We start from the raw sequence: 16,857 nt of genomic DNA, 5'->3' as shown, positions 1-16,857 counted from the left end.
CGACATTTAAGATGAGAGTGACCAGCCTCACTCATCCCTGAGTGGCATTACATGAACAATCAGCCCCAACCTCCCCTTGGATATAAACCTTCACCGGCTCAATCCGATTGGAGCACAATAATTACCCACAAAACCATCAGGTGCCAAAATTTGGTTATATGGTTACCACCCAGCATAGTAAATGGTTTCCTGATGTACAGGAAACCATTTGGCCTGTCACTCAGTGTAGAGTCACCCACAGGCAGAAGGAGGAGGAAAGAATGAAGGAAAGAAAGACAGATGAGGGAGTGTAAAGTCACCTGTAGGCAGGACAAGGAGAGAATGAAGGAAAGAAAGACAGAAGAGGATGGAAGGAAAGAAGGATGGAGAGGAAAGGGCAAACACCTGAGAGCAGCACTATGTCGAGTGAGCGGATGGTGAGCGACTGAGTGCCCCCACTTACCACAATATTTTATTGACACTGCCTCAAATGATGTTATTCATCTAAGGCTACCACTGACCCTGGGAGGTACTACCACAAGAGTGAAATTTAGCTACATGATTAAAGTAACCCACAGTTATTACTGTTAAGCAGGAAACATTCTGCTACAAGTACAGTCATTTGGTGATTTTTTAAGTGACTTCATAGAGTCAGTTCAAGCTGATGCTTTCTCATTGTTACACATCCTTAATTTGTTTTTCCCAACAGTTTCCAGCAACTGTTGGGAAGTAAATGGCTGGTTTTGGCACTTTGTTTAGCTTCCAGTCCATAGAAAACATCAGCTTTCCCAATGCCAACCCATATACACAGCAGACTCATTGTGCAATGAACCAGAATGCAATGAATCACTAATTTGGTGGTACAATCGTTTGTACCTTTTTAAATACAGTATAGAATAGAATTTTTGCTTATACAATGATTATGATCCTGTACAAAGCCACACTGGTCAGTATACAGTCAGTATTTTCACTTATACGATCATCCTAGTGCACATTTACCGTCGTTTGATTGTCCAAATATGACCTATCCATGAAGCACTGTTGGGTGTGTTAGTGTCAGTGGTGGAACAGTAGTTTAGTGCTGGAGTTCAAGCAGCAACTTGAGTGTGGTTAAATGAAGTAACTACCAGTTTGAGTGTGTTGGAAACTTGTTTTTAGACATTTTGGGGGGTTAGCAGAAAGTGAAGTGCAGTCAAGTGAAGTAACAACCACTTGAGGTGTGTTGGAAACTTCTTTTTGGACTTTGTTGATTGGTTGACCCTTGGCCAAAAACATATCCCCATTGAACCCATGTTATAACTAATTTGATATATGATAAATCATTATGCGATAGATTTTTTTAAAATGCATCCCATCATAAAATGAAGGTGTGCAGTATGGGGAATCTGTAACAGGAATCATGACATCATTTTCTTGTATGTAGGATAGACTTACAAACTGGAGAGGTGATATGCTTCCTTTGTTAGAGAAAGAGCGAATACTATTGAGATGGAGTTTGGGTGTATACCAGGCAAAAGGACCACTGATGTTTTGTACATTATTCACCAGCTTCAGGAAAAATATATAGGAAAAAATGGGATCTGTATTTTGTTTTTGTTGATATGGAGAAGGCCTTTGACAGAGTCCCTAGGGAGGTGGTAAAGTGGGCAATGAGAAAGCTTGGGGTCGAGGAGTGGCTGGTTAGAGTGGTTATGGCTATGTATGTGGGTACTCACATCCTGGTGAGAATGAATGGAAATTTGAGTGATGAGTTTTCCGTGAAAGTTGGTATGCATCAGGGGTCAGTCTTGGGTCCTTTATTGTTTGCAGTGGTGCTTGAAGCCCTCTTATGTTACTTCAGTAGTGGACTCCTGTTGGAGACGTTGAATGCCGATGGTTTGGTGTTGATTGCAGAGAATGAAAGGAAGGTGGAAGGAAGATATAGGAAGTGGAGAGATGGTATATGGCACAAAGGCTTAAGAGTAAATGCAGATAAAGCAAAGGTGATGGTATCTGGCTGGGGGCAGTAGTGTCAGAGAGGAGGGAGAGTGGTCATGTGTGGTTTGCTGCAAGGGTGTGGGAAGTAATTCCATCTTGTGCAGTTCTTGTGATAAGTGGTACATAAGAGGTAAACTGCAAGATGTGTGCAGTGTGTCGGGGAGAGCATGTGGAGATTGTTAAGTGTGAAAGAATTGGCCTTGCTGGTGAGTCTCGAGTGTGTGGAAGAGTTTTGTTACTTGGGAGACATGTTATGTGGTGGAGGTGGGGCTGGAGCTAGCTCTGTGGCTAGAATGAGGAGTGATTGGAGGAAGTTCAGGGAGCTGTTGCCTCTCCTGATATTGAAGAGGCTTTCCCTCAGTGCTAATGGAACTTTGTATGTGGCATGTGTTAGGAGTGTAATGCTGCATGCTAGTGAGATCTGGGCAGTAGAGGAAGAGGATATTTGCAGGCTCAAATGTACAGAAATGAGAATGTATAGGTGGATGTGCAGTGCATCTTTGAATGCGAGGCCTGAGGGGGCTAGGTTTATAAGGGAGGAGTTAAGAGGAAGGATGGGACTGGATTTTAGTGTTGTGATGAGGAGAGGTAGATTGAGATATTTGGGCATGTGGAGAGGATGGGAGATGACAAGTGGGTGCAGAAAGTGAGAAGTGTTAACACTGGAGGAAGGGTTGCAAGAGGCAGACCAAAAAAAAGACCTGGGACGAGGTCATAGAGTGTGACCTTAGGGATAGGGACTGATTAGGGAGGCTGCCAGAGATGGAGCAGCATGGATTACTGCCATTAGGTGACCAGGGCTAATGCATGCAAGCATGTTGGAGCATTTGTAAACATATTGTAACCTCAGGGATAAGAGACTGAGTAGGGAGGCTGCCAGAGATTGAGCAGCATTGATAGCTGCCATTAGGTGACCAAGGCTGATGCATGCAAGCATGTTGAAGCCTTTATAAATGAAATGAAGTGAAATGAATTAACTCTTTTTCATTCAGGATGCCCTTGTAAGTGAAATAAAATAATCTGGAAGTAGTAAGACCAAAAAATAAAAATTATGCCATTGCACTGAACAGGCTATTAAGTGGGCTCATTGAAAAAGATAAGCATTAGCTGTAAACCCTCGAGTTCAGTGATATGTTTCAAATTTAATCTGGTTCCTACTTAATTCTTCATTGTACTTTAAGATATAGATTGGTACTTCCTCCATGCACACTCCTGACCAACATTAGACTTGACATTCTGTGAATTGTAGCCATTTTTACTGAAGTGTTGTGTCTTGAAAGTAAATGTAGAAAAGAATAAAGTGATGGTAATCGGGAGAGAAAGTGACTTCCATTGTGATGTTACAGTGAATGGAGAGGGACTGGAATTGGTGATAGAGTTCAAATACCTTGGTACAGTGATAGAAAAGAGAGAAAAATGTGCAAAAGAAGTGGAAGTAGAGTGACTTAAGGAAGGAAAGTAGCTGGTGCTATGAAGGCCTTGATAAGAAACAGAGGCTTGAGTGTTGCAGCTGTGCGAGGCTTACATGAAGGAGTGTTAGTGCCAACTTTAAGATATGAATGTGAGACAATGATGTGGCATGAACATGAAAAGTCAGGAGTGACAGCAGTGGAAATGGGACTGCTGAGGAATGTATGTGGAGAACAGAGAGTGAATAGGATACAAAATAATGTGATTTATGAAAGATGTGGAGTGAGGAAGTCTGTGGACACCAGAATTGAAGACAGTGTACTGAGATGGTATGGTCATGTGGAGAGAATGGATAACAATAGATTGGTGAAAAAGGTATATCTGAGCAAATTTGAAGGAGGGAGGAGGTGAGGTAGGCCAAGGAGATGATGCAGGGATATGGTGGATGAGTGTGTGAGGAGGAGAGGTATGGAAGTCGGTGAGGCGAGGGGACGTACAAGAGATCAAGCTGGCTGGATGAATGTTGTGAGAAGTGCGTGATCAGGGATTTGGCACCTCTTTTTAACGTGACCGTTCGAATTGACTCTGTCTGATACGTTTATGTGAAGCTAAAGAATTTGGTGAAAGTTTTTGGCATATCAGATAGTCAGGATTCCACGGGCTTGAATGATGAGTGATTGGAAGTGCGGTCCATTGGATTGGGCAGACTTAGGCTGTCTGGACATTGCTACTCCTCACTGTGCTTTAGGGTGGGAAAGGAGGTCCGGATGATGATAATCATCATCATCAGTACACTCCTCATTTGTGACTCAGTAGTTTGATTGTCTGTCTATATTTGTATCTTTTGCCAGATGCCTTAATCCTTAAGGGGTGGCCACAAACAAATCGCCTCCATGTCGCCCTGCCCCCTGCCATTTCATTGCCCTGCTCCCAGCTCACACACCCCTCTCTCATATACCTCTCCACTCCATCCCTCCATCTCATCCTTGGCCTCCCCCTCCCTCTTCCCCCATCCACCTCACTCACATACACCTCCTTGTCAGTCTCTCGCTCTCCATCCTTTCCACATGGCCAAACCACCTCAGTATATTTCTCCTAACGCATCCTGTCACATCCACATCCACATCACAATGCTCCTTCACTTCCTCATTTGTCAGTCTCTCTCTCCTTGTGATTTCAAATGCTCCTTTCAAATAACTCATTTCCACTGCACTCACTCTTGACTTGTGTCCCTCCAACAAGGTCCAAGCTTCACTTCCGTACGTTAGAGCTGGTATCATAATACTGTCATGTAGTAGCTTTTTCACTTCCCTGCTCACTTCCCTATTTCTTATCACTTCTTTCAAGGAACCAGCAACCTTTCTTCCTTTTTGTACCCTTTCAAGCATTTCACCCTCTAAACATCCATCCTTACTCATCACATTACCCAAGTACTTAGACGCACTCACATTTTCCATTTCCTCCTTATCCAACCTCACTGTACACTCACTGACTTCACATCTCTTGAAAACCATAACTTTACTCATCCCTTCATTCACCTTTAGATTCCGTTTCTTACACACTCTCTCAAACTCATCCACCAAGCCTTGCAGCTCCCCTTCGTCTTCACTTAACAACACAGTATCATCTGCAAACAACAGTACAGGGAATTTCCAAACATGCCGTCTATCACTAGGGCTGCTCCAACATCCAGTACCCTACCTTGTATCTCTTTTATAACCCTGTCCATATACAGATAGAACAACCATGGAGACATGACAAATCCTTGTTTCAATCCAGTCTTCAAATAGAGGAATTCACTCAGTTCACTATCCACATGCACTGCAGCCTTAGCACCCTCATACGTACTCTTCACGGCCTTCAACAACTTACCATCTACTCCATATATTCTTAATACTTTCCACAATCCTTTTCTATCCACCCTGTCATATGCTTGAGTGTACCACATCTTTAAGTTTGCAAGGATGTTTTTCATTTTAAATACATAGAAGATATTGCCTGAAAGCATTTTTCTGTCATGTTATCCATAAGGGAACAAAGCTTCTCAAATGATTGCAATAATGATGATCATGATAATGATTATACTTCAGTTACTGTGAATAAAAAAAAATATATTACTTTGTTGAGCAGATATTGTTTTTAATGTTAATCATTGTAAATGATAATTGTTTAATTATAACCACTTATTATGCTAGGTGGTAACCATTTAACCAAACTATGGCACCTGGTAGTTTAGTGGGTAATTAAGTCACTCCAGCTGGATTGAGCCTGTGTAGGTCTACATCCAAGAGTTGGCTTGGGTTTATTGCTCACGTAGTTCCACTCAGGGATGAGTGAGGCTGGTCACTCTCATCTTAAATGTCAGGACCAACTTGCCTAGCCCTGGGCTCCTATGCTTCTCATATGGTAACACAGGATTAGGTGATGTATGTATGTATGCATAAATTGTATGAGATAATGGTATCTGTGTAGTATGTGGCATTACATGGAGAAACAGACAGACAAATAAGGAAGTGAAGGAGCATGGTGTTGATGTGGATTTGTTAGAAAGCATTTGAAGAAGTACTTTGAGATGGTTTGGCCATGTGGAGAGAACTGAGAATGAGAGACTAACAAATGAGAATGTATGTGTGAGAAATGAAGAAAGGAAGGGGTTGGGGGAACCTGAGCATGAGATGTAGGGATGGGGTAGTGAGGTACATGAAAGTGAGGGCTGTGACTTAGACAACAGGCAGCCTGATGGCAGAGGACAGAGTTACATGGAGGCAGTTCATTTGTGGCCACCCATTACAGGACTGAAGCATCTAGCAATAGACAGATAGGTAGGTAGGACTATAATATTACCATTGAACTTTTGTAGATTGTGGGGGCAGAGATGCAGCACATTACATACACCCACTGGTTGCCTCACATCATTGGACAGCATGGTATGGACCTACTAGGGGAGTACAAAGGCTACAACCCCAACCTGGAGCCCACCATCAGTAATGTCTTTGCCACAGCTGCCTACAGGTTGGTGATTGAGAGGAGGAACAGTTGAACTTTGCCTTGATATTGATTTATCTTAAAGAACACTTTTCAGTAATATTCTGAAAGTATACTTGATTGGTAAAAATAAGTAATAAGTACAAAGTACCCTCATAACTGTAAAGGTTACATTCCTAATGCCTGTACAGACAAATAGTTAATGTGAACACTCATCTTAACATAGATGTATGTAATGTAAACTAAATATCTCTCATAGTAAGAGAACTGGTACCAAGACTATGTCCAAGCGTTGTAAAAATGACAACCTGTTACATTTATCACACGCTTCACTTGGCATGAACAGACGAAAGACCACATCATTAATTAGGTTTATGCAAATTTTGGGCCAGTCATATACCATACTATAGTCACAGTGACTTGATACTGTAATTTGAGTTCTTGAGAAACTCAAGTACCTTTAAAAGCAAATTGGTTGTTTAGTCAGTCATAGAACTTTGAAGGATACTCTGTGAAAGGGAGTATAAAAAAAGTATAGCTATGTCAAATGAGAGTCAGATACATCAGTTTGGAAAAAAAAAAAATGAGTTACTTGTGCAACACTGCCGGAGTGAGTACAGTATTGCATTTCTCTCTCTCTTATGTGTGTGTGTATTTACCTATTTGTATTTACCTATTTGTAGTATACAGGAATTGAGCAGTGCTCGTGTTGTCCTGTCTCCAAATCCACATTTATCAGGTCTACATTTATACACATGAATGTTTTTCTCATCCACCACCTATTCGTCTAAGTCGTTCCAAATATTTATGTATTTACCTAATATACCTAATTGTGATATACACAGAATGTACTATGCTCGTGGGCTTCCATCGCTGATTCTCAATAAGTCAAATTTAGCTTTAAACTCGTTTAAGTTTCTAGACTGGACGATCTCTTTGTCCAGGCTATTCCATAAGTCTATACAGTGGGGCACCAATTTTCGCGCCTAATTGGGTCCAAAAATAATGCGCGAAAGTAGAATTAGCGAAAGTTGGGGCATTGTCTTTATGGCAAAAAGGCTAATTGGTTCCCGGTTATCCTAAAGTAACATCAGATTTTCATTTTTACTTGCAATACAGTACATCAAATCACTATTGTACATTGCATTGTGAGATACAAACAATAAAAACTGTACAGTACACATTATATGAGGAGAAACATACCACAGAGACCAGGTTGAGGTGTTTAATAGATGTTGGGGGTAAGTATCCGAGGCACGTGGCGGGCTTATTTAGCCACGCCAGACGTATTGGCGCCACCTCTTGCTGCCTCGCTACCACTCTCTCTCTCTGCCTCCTCAGATGCAACTTGATGCAACACTTCCACTCTGTGCTGAATTTCCCTTTGTGCTAGGTTCTCTTGAACAAATCCATCGAAATCTTCATCCAGGTTAAGCTCCTCTATGGCCTTGGCCTTGGCCTTTCCTCCCGACTTTGAATGTCCCGGCCACTTTTTATCACCACCACTGCCTCCCGGCCCTCCCCCCACACCACCAGGCTCTCCCCCCACACCACCAGGCCCTTTCCCCACACTACCAGGTATAGTAGAGGCCATTGAACCGTGAGAATCCAACACAATGGAGCTAGCACGCTCGTACACAATGGCGGGAATGGGTGGACAGAGTGTTGACATGACGTCATTCAAGATGGCGGTGGGTTGCGGGTGGGCAGTGCAGGAAATTCAAAGTTCAAAATATTGTCCCAAACCCAAAATTTGTGCGCGAAAATCGATTTTTTTCAAGCGAAAGTGGAAGTTAGGGAATATTTGGTGCATGCCGCGAAAGTGGATTCCGCAAATCCTGCTGTAGCGAAAGTTGGTGCACTACTGTACTTCTGTAAGGAAAGCTATATTTCTTGATATCCTTCACTCCCACCATGGTCCTGAACACTGCAATCATGTCTCCCCTCTTTCTCCTTGCCCCTAAGGAAGGCAAATCCAGCTTTTCCAGCCTCTCTCTGTATGACAGGTCTGCCAGACTGGGGACCATCTTGGTTGCTGTTCTTTCTATTCTCTCAATCTTGTTAATATATTTTATTTTTGTGTGGGGACCACACTACTGCTGCATATTCTAACCTGGGGCGGATCATGGCCACTATCAATTTTTTCATCTCCTCATCCATATAATGAAATGCTACTCTTATGTTAGTCAAGAGTTTATAAGTCTCTCCAACTATCTTGTTAATGTGCTTTTCTGGTGACAAACTATCTTGGACCAGCACTTCCAAATCTTTCTCTTCTCTCATTTTTGTGATTAATTCATTACCCAGCAAATAATTCAGTGATGGCTTCTTGGTACTTTTACCCATTTCCAATATTTTACATTTCTTTACATTAAATTTCATTTCCCATGTCCGGCTCCAATCGTGTATCCTATCCAAATCCTCCTGCAGCATTTTACAATCCTCCTCAACCTCTACCTTCCTTAAGATTTTTACATCATCAGCAAACAGACTTGCATAGCTTTTCACTCCATCTACCATATCATTTACGTAAATCAGGAACATTACTGGCGCCAACACCGAGCCTTGAGGGATTCCACTTGTTACTTCCCACCATCCAGATATTCTATCGTTTATTACTGTCCTCATTTGTCTGTCTCTCAAAAAGTCTCTCATCCAATCCAGAAGTTTCCCCTTCAGTCCTCCTATATAATCAAGTTTCCACATTAGTCTCTTATGAGGTACCTTGTCAAAGGCCTTCTCTAAGTCTAATTACACACAGTCCACCCAACCATCTCTCTCCTGTACCACGTCAATCGCTCTTGAGTAAAAGCTCAACAAGTTAGAAACACATGACCTTCCACTTCTGAATCCAAACTGACATTCAGCCAAAATATTCATCGCTTCTAGATATTTTATCCATCTGTCTTTCAGGATTCTCTCGCACAATTTTGCAACCATGCTGGTTAGAGACACTGGTCTATAATTCAGGGGTTCTTCCCTGTTTCCTCCCTTATAAATTGGTACCACATTTGCCCTCTTCCATTCTTGTGGCACTTTCCCCTCTTCCAGAGAACACACGATTAAACTGTGAATTTTATCCGCCAGTTGTTCTCTGCATTCCTTCAGTACCCAATTAGAGATTCCATTTGGTCCTGGGTCTTTCCTTACATCTTGAGTTTCCAGTAATTTATACACTTCCTGTACCTCCACTTTTATATCTTTTATCACCGGTACATTTCTAATCACTCCCTCCCCTTCAACAAACTCTTTTTCATTAGTGAAAACCGATTGGAAACATTTGTTCATTATTTCAGCTTGCATTGCTGCATCTTTATAGACCTTTTACTTTCAGTTTGGTGATTCCTTCCTTTTGTTTCAGTTTGCCATTAACAAATCTATAAAATAGTTTGGGTTCATCCTTGCATTTGTCTATTATACCTTTTTCAAAATTCCTTTCTTCTTCTCTACGTATTCTTGTGTATTCATTTCTAATTCTTTTATATTCTTCCTTTGTTCTGTTGTTACCTCTCTTTCTCCAATTGTTCCACGCCTTATGTCTCTCTTTTTTTGCTATCATACACCTTCTATTGAACCATTCCTTTTTCCTGTTTTCTTTCCCTCTTACTCTTGGTACAAATTTTTCCACTCCCAAATTATAGAGGTCTAGAAAGATATCCCACTTCCTCTGTATCTCTCTTGTTTCTCTGAATTTTCTCCAATCCGCATTTTCAAAAAAGTTTCTCAATCCTGTAAAATTTGCTTTCCCAAAGTTGTATCTTCCCTGTCTATGAAGCTCGTCTCTTGGCTCGACGTTCCCCATTATCATCTGGAACTCAGTGACCACATGATCACTTTTTCCTAAAGGACAGATATATTTCGATGATTCTATTACATCGGGTTCTTTGGTAAACAGTAAATCTAACCTTGCTGGTGTGTCCTCGCCTCGAAACCGTGTCTCTTCTTTGACCCATTGTGTCATCACATTATTCATTATTATATTTAATAACATAGTGCCCCACGAATCCTCACCACCTTCCGAGTACCATTCCTCCCAGTTCACCTCTTTGCAGTTGAAGTCACCCACCAAAATTATATTATTACTTTTCTCAATTATTTTTTGTAAATAGCTAGCCATATCTGACAACATCTCCTGGTATTCATCATCCTTCCATGCTTTCGTCTTAGGGGGAACATACACTACCGCCATATCTGTCTTAATATTCTCTCCAGTTTCTAATTTCATATATATCACTTCAGCCCTGCCTTCTCCCATTTCCACGGTATCTACATTTATGTTGTTCTTCACTGTGTGTGTGTGTGTGTGTGTGTGTGTGTGTGTGTGTGTGTGTCTGTGTCTGTGTGTGTGTGTGTGCATGTATTTACCAAATTGTATTACAGTAATCACTCCAATATCCGGATCAATAGAGCCATCGGTAGGTTCGGATATTGGTTTTGTCCGGATATTGGGCCCCAGCTTATGGACTTGTACTTACGGACCCTAACACAGAGAAACACCTATACAACTCCCTCCGGACATGCATAGCACCTATTTAACACCCAAATCACACCAATAAGGCACATAAATGACTGAAATAAATGCAATAGACACATAAAATGTGGGTTTAGAAGTATGTTCATACATTAATAAACATTCTGGTACTTATGGACTCTAACCGAACCTAACCTAACCGAACCTAACCGAACTCTGAAAAACACATTCCTACTGCACATGCATGAGGTAAGTTTAGTATGGAAAGAAGTACAGTATGACACTTTCTGGTAAGTATAGTATGGGAAAAAATACAATATGAAACATTCTGGTAAATATAGTATGGAAAATAGTACAACATGAAACATTTTGGCTACTTACAGCAAGTCCCTGGCCACCTCGATGAATAACCGCCTCCTCTCGGACTCTGACAGTAAGAACGATTTCCTGAAGCACTTGCACTACACTCTTCCTGAAGTCTTGCACTGAACTTAGTCACTAACACACAGAAGTCCGTTCTTTTCACAGTGTTCACTTTAGTCCAAATAATGTTCCATTAAATTTAAGTGTTGCACATTAACTTTTCCCAAGTTTTTTAAGTTTCCAAAGCCAAAACAAAGAAGGTTAGTTACGTTAAATTTCTTTTCTACTTAGTCTTTTCTCCCAACTTGAAAACCTTAACACAACACACCGTTTTTTTCACTGCACAACACTCAAAATTCCCGTGTGGTCTAGTGGAGAAGTTCTTGCTGTTTATTCACTGTCAGAGCCCGAGAGTATCACTGGCAGGCGTCCAAGGGGTGCATCGGTGGGTAGTGGTGATGGCGTACCGACTACAGAAGACTCTGAAGACAGCCGCAAACTCACGTCGAGCGGTGACTCCACTGTAGCTGATGTGCTGGGCTGTGGCTCGGAGCATGAGGGCCTGTCTTGGGGAGGCAGCGGAGTGGAACCAGGGCTTGGCACAGCGGGGTCACGGGCCTGAAAAAACTGTCAATCGTTGACTGACGCAAGGACCGACGATTCTGGCGATTGATGATGCGCTGCCGGAAAGCACGCACTTCCTCCACGAGTCCCAAGGGCCCCATCTCCCTGTCGCAGTCCGGGTGTTCCAGGTAGTCTAGGACGAACTCTAGATGTTCCCGGAGTGCGCTCAGCTTGGGGATGGCTGGAGTAGTGTCCTGCTGGGCGGAATCTGCATCATCATCGCCTTCGTCGTCGGAATCTTCAAGTTCGGGACTGACACCAGCAACCGAAGACGCGATCTCGATATCAGACAACGTCTGATACCCAGGATCGCCCTCGTCGTCGTCCAACCACTCACGAACATCGTCCACATCAACATCGTCGCCGTGCGTACGTAGCCGTGCATGGAAGTCATCCACGTCAAACCCTAGGAAATCGTACTCCACATCTGTTCCGAGAAGCAGACGAGACCAACCATTTTCAAGAGTTTTCACAGGGACTTCCTTCCATGCACTAGCCCAGTTGTACAGCGCAGACTTGATGTTGTAGCGGCGAAAGGTTTTCCAAAGTCCGCTTGCCTCGAGTGTCACGTCCTTCCCTGCGCTCGTCCTCGTCCTCGAGAACCACCATCACCTCGTCCAGGAACTTCCGACGGTACAGGCGCTTTGTTGCCCACGATCACTCCTTGGTCCATTGGTTGAATGAGAGCAGTCGTATTAGGTGGCAGAAACATGCACCTAATACGGCCATTCTCAGCAACCAAGTCCTTGTCGCACGGGTGGGCAGGTGCATTGTCGAGGAGAAGGAGAGCCTTTACCTGGTCGCGAGGAATTCCCAGTGTCTTCGTCTGGTAATGTATGACCTCCTTGACGAAGTGATGGTGAAACCAGTCTTTGAAAATCACAGCTGTGAACCATGCTTTCAAAGAATGGTACCATACGACAGGAAGGACATCCATCACCCCACGAAGGCACCGAGGCTGCTTTGCACGGCCAACAATAACGGGCTTAAGCCGGTGCATGCCGTTAGCATTGGCACAACACAAAGCAGATATCCGTTCCTTAGAAAGCTTGCGACGGTACACGCTTCTCCGTCTCATGGGCGAGAGTGTTCGTTGGCACCCGAGCGATAGAATAGGCCAGTTTCGTCAGCGTTATAGACTTGACCGAGAGTGAGGCCCTCCCTGTCGATCAAGCCTTTCACCTTGTGCCGAAACTCGTCCACTCCATCCTCGTTAGCGTCCAATGCTTCGCCATGTGCTTTACGGTTAGTAAGGCCATGTCGCAACTTGAACGCGAAGAGCCAACCCTCGGATGCCTTGAAGTCTAGGGCGTCGTGAAGCCTTGCAAACTTCTCAGCAGCAGCCTTCAGCTCCGTTCCACGTGCACCATCACACCAGCTGCACGTTGCTGTCGATACCAAATCAACGTGGAGCGGTCGATCTCTGCATACTTGGGAGTAAACATAACCTTCCTCTCCACGTTGCGTTTGCTTCTCGACGAGGAAGTCAGCCGTGTACTGCATGAGCTTGTCTCGGGGAACGCTTGATATCAAACAAAGTCGACCGGGCCAGGTTGAACTCGCGGAGAATGCGAGAGGAGAGACCAACCCGCATCAACCTTCTCCAATATCTCCCGTTTCTTCTCCAGAGTCAACACCACTCTCTTCCTTTTCTCAGGAGGCGGGGCCATCATCACACACACTAAGAGTAGGGCAGAGAGCAGCAGGAGGCCTTGCAGCAAGTACGGCACCACCACAAAAGCGAGCACGTGGGCAGCCATGACGAAGAGCGTAGGTCTTGTCGCGGTGAGAGACAGGCGGGAAGTGGGGAGGATGCAGCGGCGCTCTATCGGACGTCGGAGGAATGACGAACCAAAACAATGCTCTCACGCGGCGCGCGCGGCAAGTTCAAATTACGGACGGCAAAAAATCGATTTTTTTTTCCAATTTTTTTGGATTTTCGGACCATTTTGGGAATGTTTGATCCCAGGACGATAAGGTTCGGTTAGTGGGGATGTTCGGTTATTGGGCGTCCGGATATTAGAGGGATTACTGTATATAGAATTTGAGCTTAGCTCGTGTTGTCCAGTCTCTTTTCTACAAATATTTATTTTCCAGTCTAGATTTAAACACATGGATGTTCTCTGCTTACACCATCTTTCCCTCAAAATTATTCCAATTGTCTATAGCTCTGTTTCAAAAACTGAATTTCTTCACATTACTGAGGCATCGACTTTTCTTTGGTTCTTCCATCATCTTTCACGAGGGGTCCTCTCTGTTCACATGTTCTATTCCTCTTACTCCTCGTAACATTGCAATCAAATCTCCCCTTTCTCAAGGTTGGCAATTTCAACTTTTCTTATCTCTATGTAACATAACTCCCTCAAGCTTGGTGTAAATTTTGTAGCCATCCTTTGTATTCTTTCTAGTTTACTGGCATGCTTTTTCAAGTGTTGTGACCATATCGCTTTTGCCTATTCCAGTCTCGGCCTTATCATGGCCACTGTTCCTATTCCAGTCTTGGCCTTATCATGGTCACTGTTAAGTCTTTCAGCATCTCTGCGTCCATATAATTTAATGCCACTCTCATGTTGGTCAGTAGCCTGTAGGTTTCTCCAGTAATCCTGTTTATACATTTCTCTGGTGATAGGTTATCCTGTATAGTCACACCAAGGTCCTTTTCTTCTTTTGTCATTCTTATCATTTCATCTCCCATGTTGTACACGTACCTTGGTCTCATCACCGACCCCCATTTCCAATACTGAATTCCATTTTCCACACACCTGCATGTGCGTGTGTTTGTGCATGGATGTGTGCATGCAGTAAAGGAGTGGAGAAAAATGGGTAGAGAAAGGATATATGAAATTAAAATGTGAAATAAAGATATTTAACCCCTGCTGGGCTGATTCATTATAAGGTAATTTACCTTTCTGAGTCATTGTTTTAAAACTAGTGTAAATTGTACCTCATATAAGGTTTACAGCGTGACCTGTGATGACCTTCATTATGCCTCATATGAGGTTTGCAGCTCAGGAAGGGTTAATCACTGATTTTATCCATAATGCGGGTATAAATAAGAAACTGTTTAGTTACAGAACATTCACCACATTTTTTTTTTTTTTTTTTTTTTTTTGCTCCATCATTCATAGTGATTATGGAAATGGTAATGGTGATGATGATGATGATGATAATCTAATTAGTGAACGTTGCATGGCTGGACGTATGAACCAGGTGGGTAATTCAAATTATGCTAGCCAGGAATATACAGTACAGTATATATTTTTTATTTTTTTCATATTCTGTATATTTATTTTTATTTATTTATTTATATAAACAAATATAATTTTAAATGTGTGAATATGTGCAGTCCACTGTTTTTGCCTCACAGCTATGGTGAGGGTAGCTGTATTGTGAACATTGTTAAAGAGAGGAGCACAATGCTGGGACATGGAAGTAGCAAGCAAGCAAAGGAATATGATCCATGCCTAACTTTATACTTGTTACACCTTACCATTCATCCATTTCATTGTTCATCTTCATAACACACGAAGCTATCACATCATTCATCTCGTACAAAACCATCACATTGTACCTTCCTACCTTCCCTAATCATATAAAAGTAACGACAGCAGTTTCACCATGAGACAACAAGCCATTGGGCTGAAGTTAAAGTGGCTTTTAAGTATAAGTTTGTTAAGTATGACCTGGTAGAATGACTTCATACCTTTGCATAAGTTAAGGCTTTTAGTGTTATAAGTTAGGGTGCAGAAGAAAGTTTGAGAAAGTGAGGTTAAGTGTAATGTTGGTAGAGGCAGACCCTTTGTGGTAAGGAAGAAGGAAATGAAGCAGTATATTGGTGAAAGGGAAGGGGAAGAGGAGTGTTTGAGAGAGTGAGGGAGGTGCATAAGGACAAGGTAGCCTGGAGGCATTTCTCTCATGGGGATCCCCTGTTTGGGGTTCCCTGGACGAAGCAAGGCATCGGAGATGATGAATACAGTAATATTATTATTATTATTTTTTTTCATGGGGGGGGGCACATACCATCCACTCACTCAGTGTAGTGCTGCTCTCGGGTGACTATCCATTCCTTCCTTCCTTCTTTCTTTCTTTCCTTCATTCTGCCCTCTCTCCTCTGCCTACGGGTGACTGTACAGTCCCATTTCTGTCTTTATTTTTTCTTCTTCCTGCTGCCTATGGGTGACTCTACACTGAGTGACAAGCCAAATGGTTTCCTGTACACCAGGAAACCATTTACTGTGCTGGATGGTAGCCATATAACCGAATGATGGTGCCTGGTGGTTTAGTGGGTGATTAAGGCACTCCAATCAGATTGATCCTGTTCAGCTTTATATCCGAAGGGTGGTTGGGGTTTATTGTTCATGTGATGCCACTCATGGATGAGTGGGGTTGGTCACACTCAAATGTCAGGACCAACATGCCTAGCCCAGGGCTGCTATGCTCCCCATGGGGCAACACAGGATTAGATGATGAATGATTGAGTGAATGAAGATATTTGACTGGAGTTCCAGGACACCTAGCAACTTGGAGAACAGCCATTAGTTGGAAGGGGGGGGGGGGAATAACTCATCCTAACACGGAGCATTGCTTTAACAAAATGAATGTAATCGTATATGTTTTTGTGTTTAATGCAGGAATATTGAAAATATTTCTCCTTGCTTTCTAGGTTTGGACATTCCCTGGTGAACCCAATCCTGCATCGACTCAATTCCACCTTCCAGCCCATTCCAGAAGGCCACTTACCACTTCATAAGGCCTTCTTTAGTCCCTGGCGCATTGTTGAAGAGGGTGGCATTGATCCACTACTTAGAGGGCTGTTCGCTACTCCTGCCAAGCTCAAGGTCTGCTGCCTATACTTTCATGAACTTGAACTACCATAAATTGGTTGATTTTATATTACTGGATGGAGAGAGAATAAGTCATTAGAAAGTCATTTAAAGCTTCTGTTTATCATCATCATCCTGACTCCTCTTAGAAATTGAGTGAGGTATGATCCAGAGACAAGCAAAGAGAAGGCACCTAAGTGGGAACACAATCAACTATATGTCTAT

At 42.8% G+C, this 16,857-nt stretch overlaps 1 protein-coding gene across 1 annotated transcript in view; it reads left to right on the top strand.

Annotated features, from left to right (window-relative positions):
- Pxn (Peroxidasin) overlaps window positions 1-16,857 on the top strand; it is a 493,078-nt gene that overhangs the window by 451,290 nt on the left and 24,931 nt on the right. The window contains exons 23-24 of the mRNA XM_080277593.1: window positions 6,227-6,378; window positions 16,473-16,647. Coding sequence (XP_080133719.1) covers window positions 6,227-6,378; window positions 16,473-16,647 — 327 coding nt within the window. The remainder of the gene's footprint in view (window positions 1-6,226; window positions 6,379-16,472; window positions 16,648-16,857) is intronic.

This window comes from Coenobita brevimanus, chromosome 70, assembly GCF_032717465.1.
Source record: "Coenobita brevimanus isolate Jiangsu-jjx chromosome 70, ASM3271746v2, whole genome shotgun sequence".
In the NCBI taxonomy this organism is placed as follows: Eukaryota; Metazoa; Arthropoda; class Malacostraca; order Decapoda; family Coenobitidae; genus Coenobita; species Coenobita brevimanus.
This window is presented reverse-complemented; position numbering and strand designations above follow the sequence as displayed.